The 7,211-nt window shown below is 33.2% G+C and overlaps 1 protein-coding gene across 1 annotated transcript; it reads left to right on the top strand.

Annotated features, from left to right (window-relative positions):
- Positions 1-979: 979 nt before the first annotated feature.
- Positions 980-6,116, top strand: LOC149561549 (putative auxin efflux carrier component 1b). Its single transcript, XM_089827863.1, has 6 exons — positions 980-1,098; positions 2,080-2,165; positions 2,359-2,516; positions 5,340-5,423; positions 5,862-5,945; positions 6,102-6,116. Exons 1-6 carry the CDS (start codon positions 980-982, stop codon positions 6,114-6,116), a joined length of 546 nt encoding a protein of 181 aa, XP_089683989.1.
- Positions 6,117-7,211: the final 1,095 nt, after the last annotated feature.

Raw genomic sequence — 7,211 nt, 5'->3', positions numbered from 1 at the left:
GGATTAGAGTTTTCTTAAATTGTATTTCTCACCGTGTATATATGGCCTTAGTTCCTTGTTATTTTGCATGTTGCATGTATAGGCAAGTTTTACATAGCACTGGAGGTAAAATGTCTACTGCTCTCTAGTAGGTCCAAGTGCATAATCAGCAACTGCCCGTAGCCCCAGAGGTGTGTAAATGCTTTTCTTGTTCAGTTCTGTTAACTTTTATATATAATTATATAATTAGGCCCTTTTGTAAAGATATTGATGTATTGGAGGATATAAAATGGCACAGGACATCAAAACTAAGATGAATGCGATACTTGGATAGAGATCTAGTGCCTCAGAAGCTTCATTGTTTGGGGTACTAAGAGCGGGTCACTAAAAAAAAAGCTTGCTAAGCCCAAGTTTGATGTCTTTCAAATTTAGATCCAAAAAACAAGTCCAGCAATCTTTTAAAATGTTTATCTAAGAAAGGTTTGGTTTGAGAGTGTTGAGGGTAGCCTTGCTTTGAGGCTGCCCCTACATATTTTGTAATACAGTTATTGCTAGCTCTTGAGTACCACCAAATGATGTAGTCACAACTTTTTATCTGAATTGAGGAGACATTTATAGAAGTTATATTTTCATTATCAAGATATGTTATAGACTAAAATATGATCCCCAATTCTAAAACTAACCTATGAATTTTAGTAAACTTATAAGCTTGTGAATAGAAACTTAACCATTCTACAATTTTTTGTTGTTGTAAGGTTGATAGATTTTAGTGAAATATCTTCAGCTTGATAGGTGATTTGGTTATGTAGATTTGCATGAGGCCTACCAAATGTATGAAGAATATATACTCAAATGTTTTAGTTTTGGACACAAAGGAATGCCTCAAGAGGAAATCAATCACAAGGAATCTCCTCCTCCCCTTGCGAGCATCTCCAAGTTTGGTTCTAGTTGAATAGCCGAGCTTAATCCCAAAGGCCATGATGACTCCAAATTCACAACTATGCCTCCTGCGAGTGTCATGACTAAACTTATTCTTATCATGGTGTGGAGAAAGCTCACTCACAATCCTAATACTTATTCCAATCTTATAGGGCTCACTTGGTCTCTCATCGTCTTCAGGTTTATTTCCTGCTTCTACTACTACTGTGTTGTATCAAATTGTTCTTAAGTGAGTCATGAATATATCAGAATACTTTATTTCCCACTATTGATTAACAATTATTCTAGCCATAACCTATTGCTCTGTATAGTTTTTGTAATAATTTCTTGTTGCTGCTAAGGTTACCATTGTTTATGGTTTATGTTATATAGTTCTATCTATAGGGGAAGAGACCCAATAGCCACCCAAGCTAACTTTGTGCATCTAGATCTCCTAAATCGTAAGTCAAATTATGCCAACTTTTTCAATAGACCTCCTTAGGTGACTGAAGAGCTTAAAGCTAACATTTCAGCATTTGGGCATTTATGGATCTCTCTATAGAGGCCATGGAATGAAAAGTGGTCAAAAAGTGACAGCACTCACATGAAACCCATTATGTTCACCCCTCAATAGTTGCTCACTTAAAAATAGTACTTGTGTCACGAATGGATGAATCAGCAACCAAGAAAGTTAAAAGATGATCAACTATTAGTACATATGTGATCAACCATTACTACATGTATTATCATATTTTTAGACTTTTTAAAAGTGATAATTGTAGAGTATATATCATAAAACCCTCACAATAATTAGACCCATAATGATTACTGAGTCTCTTCCCCTACTGCCATATCACCTTTTGTATAGGATTAAGTGGATGAGGGAAAATATTACTTTTGAGTATTGTAAACAAAACAATGAATTCTTTCAGTTAATAGAATTAAATCTATAGGCTGCTATGATGGAGCACATGACCTTATACTTGTGAATTTTAGGATCCATGTTAATCAAATGTCATCTTTATGTGAATTGCTTTTGAGTAAGTGAAAGGGAATACAATTTTTCGAAGTGTGCAAGGATTTTTATGATATATAGGTGTATGAAAAAATGAATCTGTGTTGTTTTGTATCAATATCAAACATCTCTGATATGTTTTCATGTTTTTATAATCATTTTTGCAGATGGAAAGTTGAAATGCCTGCCATCCTAGAGCAGTCAATAAGAATATTGTTCGATGCTAGTCTTGGTATGGCCATGTTCAGTTTGGGTATGTTTTGAATCCTTCTCTATCTCTCTTTTTGAGGAGTTATTCTGCACATCCTAGAGCATGGCTTAGCTAAGCCCTATAAACATCTAAGACTGGATTAAGATTTCAGTGAGTTTGTCACATAAAAATAACTTTTAAGTTATTGTAATGGATTTACTAATATTGTGCTTCAAATTTCCTATTTGGATCATAGGACTGTTCATGGCATTGCAACCTAGAATCATAGCATCTGGGAATTCAATTGTAGCATTTGCAATGGCAATCAGGTTTCTTACTAGGCCAGTTGTAATGGCTACAACTTCTATTGTTGTTGGTCTAAGGGGAGTATTATTGCATGTTGCTATTGTCCAGGTATGTAGCTAAGTCATAGGATATGTCAAATTTCATCCATGAAGTTCAAATTTCAGCAATTTTTTATCCTTTCCAAACTTCATCTGAATTATATGAATTTCAAACCTTGTGACTTAGGCATCTAGTAATGCTGCAAACCTTTTGAGTGGTACTTATTTCCAAAACCAGCTTAAATTAGGAACCTTTTTTTCTCTCTAAATCTATTTGCTATTATTATTCTCAATAATCATAGATGCCTGATTGCTAGGTTTTCTATCTTAGAATTTAAGGGGTAATAAGAGAGATGTTCTTATATAGTAGTCTTATTCATCAACCATCTGGAGATCTCTAGGCTCTCTTGATTTTTGATACTCGATATATGCAAGTGGTTTTTTCTTTTTTGATGTTTGTAAAGCTCTTTTTGTTTTAAATACCACCATATTGCAACTATATTAGTTTCATTATTCTCTCCCAAAGTCGCTCTTTTTTTTCTTTTTCCTTTGAGTGACTGGACTGGTCACTTTTGTCTTCTTTTATAGTTATAATTGTCTACAAATGTTCCATTCATATGAGCATCAATATAAGACCAATACAATTTCGAGCACAACAAGAGACTAGTACTAGCTTCTTTCAAGCAACTACACTAGAATATACATATGGAAGACCAAGAGTCACAAACTAAGTAGAAATTATCATGAATCACAACTTAGAGTTCCATATTAGATGTCCCTTTGGGTTTTTAACTTAGATATCTACAATGAAAACTCCTTCAAACAATAAATTTGAACCCCTTGGAGGCTATCTTATTGTTTTTGAAAGTTGGTCTCTTATTTATTTTTTCAGTTGTTTTTGGTGCAATTGACATAATCTTTGTATTGCCATTCAAAATTTATTTCCTTGATTCTTTATCTTTTCTTTTTTGGGCATGGGAAACCATCCTTATTTATTTCACTCAGGAAACTATAAGACCTTGGGATACTTTCAACCAACTATGTCAGAGGTCAAACTCTTCATTTTCTAAGCAGTTTGGAACTCCTAAACAGCCAGGGTTTGAACCTGGAATGGGTTGAAACTCTTAAACAACATTTCCATTTGCAATTTCCACCTTCTGAAATACTGGTCCAAGATTTTTTTTAAGTCCACCACTCACTTATGTCCTTCATTTCTATTCAAATTCATTCAACTTTAAAACCAATAGTTGAGTGATTTTAAAAACCAAAAAATAGGAGGAGAACTAAGAAACCATAGAACACATAAAATTTTGTGTGAAAATATTGAATTACATGGTTCACCAATGTATTGCTACAAAAACAATATCTTTATTAATTGTTACAACAGAAACAGAGCCTTTTCTCATCTCTTATAGAAATGGTTTTTACTTCTCAATTATGAAGAGATGATTAATGGTTCAGTGACTACCTCACACATTTAACAAATTCTTTGCTTACATGTATCACTTGGGATTTAAGAGTCTTCTTGCAATTTTTGAAATTGCAAATGTGTGTAAGGATCTAGCTTTAATGTTGCATGAACTTGCTATTGGGTTTTTGGACTCTTTGCTCCCTTTTGCTTGATGTTGAGCTACAGCTCATACAAACCAACTAGCCTCATACCTAAGGGTTCTAATTTGTTGTTCAAGTGCTATATCAGCTAAGCTATTGGTCCCTTCATGACCAATCCATTATCAGAATGGGATGTGGTTTACATTCAACACACCTCTAAAGCCACACATCAAGTGCTTGGGGCTCCTATCTTGGTTCTAATACCATTTGTTGAGCTACAACTCATATAGACCAATTATGACTCAAACCTAAAACCTTCCATTTGCTGCTAGAGTGCTCTACCAATTGAACTACTGACCCCTTTTGGTCAATTCATTGTCAGTCTAAGTGGGGCTTTTTTTCCAACATTGTAGAATAGAAATATATGGACAGTGCAACATTGGACTTTTGGACATCTTGTGCAAATCACACAAATTTAACATACAAAGTTTTTCTTTATAGGACAAAAAAAAATAAGGAAGAGAAATCATAAAAAGTACACTACATAATCATTAGACTGACAACAATATAGTACTAAAATCCTAGCCTCACCCCTTTGTTTCTTTAACAAGTTATTATGTGCCTTTATTTTTAGTAGTTACTGTTAGATATTCATTGGATAAAACTTACATACATAATGGTTAATTTTCTTAATAGCATGCAAACCATTTTTACTCTGATTGGAGAATTATATAACCTTTGTCATGTGACTTTGTCTATAGTTGCACTTCAATAACAGGCCTAAACAATAATGCTTACCAAATAGCAAGTGGAATAGTAAGTTACCCTTAAAAATAGTCTTATTTGGACACATAATACTGTGAAATACATGCTTTTGATTTAATTATCAATTGAAAATGTCTTCCTTTTTTCCTTAAATGTATATCTACCATGTAATGTTAATAATGTGATATATATGCACGTACAACCTTATATTGACTAGAATGTGCTGGAAAATAAAGCGGTTCTATTGTCTAACCATTCAATATTTGGTGCACCCTGCCAATTTGCTCAAATTTTTCATTTTTAGGAACTGAACAAGCTCTATGGAGTCGATAGAACCTGTGACTTTGTAAAGGTAAACAATTTCTCCTATGGTTAAATGTAGAGACTATTAATGTACTAGTTTCATCACAGATTAGAGGTTAGAGTCAACTTAATTCTCGTTGGTGAAAAAATGATATATACACACATCAACATCAAAGTGCTTGAAGATTGCTCATTGCTAGTTAATTGCTTTCTCTAAACATTTGTCATGAAAGTATATTTCTTTGAGAATTGATTTGTGATATATGATTTGTAGGGAGATTTCATGAAGATGCCTTTTGCAAATGATTCTTTTGATGCAATATATGCAATTGAGGCTACTTGTCATGCCCCAGATTTGGTAAGTATGCAAAATTTATCCATTGATTAAGATACACAAATTTGCATTTCTGCAATTTATGCTTCATCATGAAATGTTTTTTTGTAACTAACTAAGAAGCTGACATAAGTGTCTCATTTAGTTATTATAGTATTCTACACTTGTATGCCTTATTCTCAATACTCACAAACTTTATGTAACCGGTGAGTAAGGTTGACTACTATAAAGAGATAAGAAGAGTACTTAAGTCTGGTCAACTATTTGCAGCATATGAGTGGTGTATGACTAACTCTTTTGATCCAAAGAATGAAGAACACCAAAAGATTAAGGTTTGGACCCACCCAAATGAAGTCTTTCTGTGTATCAAATTATGAAAGAATCATATAGAGTTCAAGCATAGTACTTCCATAAGAAACTAGTATATCTAATTTTTGTTGTGTCATAATTATTAAATGACAGGCAGAGATTGAACTTGGGGATGGGTTGTCTAACATCTGTATCACAAGTCAATGTCTAGAAGCTCTAAAATCTATTGGATTTGAGGTAATATTTATGATACATATTCCATAAACATTAGCATAATTGGTATAAATACCAGGTCATTACTATAGAGCATAAAAACTAGTTGATTAGGACATTTAGCAATCCCTAATTTGGGTGCTCCATTTCAATTTGTTTAAATTGTTTTGTCCAATGTAGGTTGATGCTTTTTAGTTTCAACGTTGAAACCGAAAGTGTCATATTTGGTAGGCATGTTCATTCTTATAGCCTTAAATTCATTGACTGTAATTTTAAGAAAAATCTTTGGCGAGACTTATTTTTCAGATGCATAATGAGAAAGGATTTCCACATTGAAAATTTTTATGAGAATTCCTAGGTTCAACAGCTATGTCTTTTCCAAGGCTTATAACATCTCTTCTTTTGAGTTCATGCAAGTGACAAAGTATTAGAAGGGTAGACTTTAGCAACGGCTATTGCTTTTGTTATTATTGCATTATTTATTATTTTTCTTATCTCATATCTATGTTTATTTTACATTTTTCATTTCCACTTAAATTGTGGCCTGAGGGGCCACACCTTTTTATATTGATTTAATAAAAAAGATCACACATAAGGGTGTATCTATAGCTAAATACTTAACATCTAGAATCATATTAACAAAAAGGTTCATATTCATTCTCAAACATATTAAATTGTACATCAGCATAGCCACCAGGGCTAGCCTCCAAGAGCTTAAGGAAGTAGAAAAGAAAAACTAAACAGGGCTTAAATTTCCATTACTAGTACCACCCATTCTTTTTGGACATCGATTACCCCTTGAAAACCCATCTATATTGATTTTGAGGAAATCATTTGGGAGGGGAGAGCACTAACCTAAATGGTTCACCTTCTTGACTTGTTGAACTCTAGGACCAAACCTATTTTGTGAAGAAAGAGAAAAGCATTGATCCAAGTGATTAGCAATGTGGAGATCCAAAGAAGTAAAGGGCTCCTCATCACATAATTTAGCCTAACTAGTCTCCTTTAACATACCCCTTATTTATGCCAAACTTGAATAACTTCCTTTAGTACATTTTGTAACATGTGGCAATTTATTTATGAACCAACTTTATTTTTTTCCAAAATATTTGGAGGTTTCAAAAATGTTGAACCTTAAAAATTTATTCTAGATGTTAATTTTGTTGAGATGTGGAGAATCACTTTGTCCTGTGTGGAGACATTCTAGAATCTTGATATTGGTTTAAATATGAGCTGACTATAGGTTCTTTATGCACCAAATTTCTACAAAGATCTTCCCATTCTAGACCA

Source organism: Cupressus sempervirens, chromosome 4 (genome assembly GCF_028749045.1).
Source record: "Cupressus sempervirens isolate cs-2001-9-10 chromosome 4, ASM2874904v1, whole genome shotgun sequence".
Taxonomy (NCBI): Eukaryota; Viridiplantae; Streptophyta; class Pinopsida; order Cupressales; family Cupressaceae; genus Cupressus; species Cupressus sempervirens.
The sequence above is the reverse complement of the archived record's forward strand: the minus strand, read 5'-3'. Positions and strand labels throughout refer to the sequence as shown.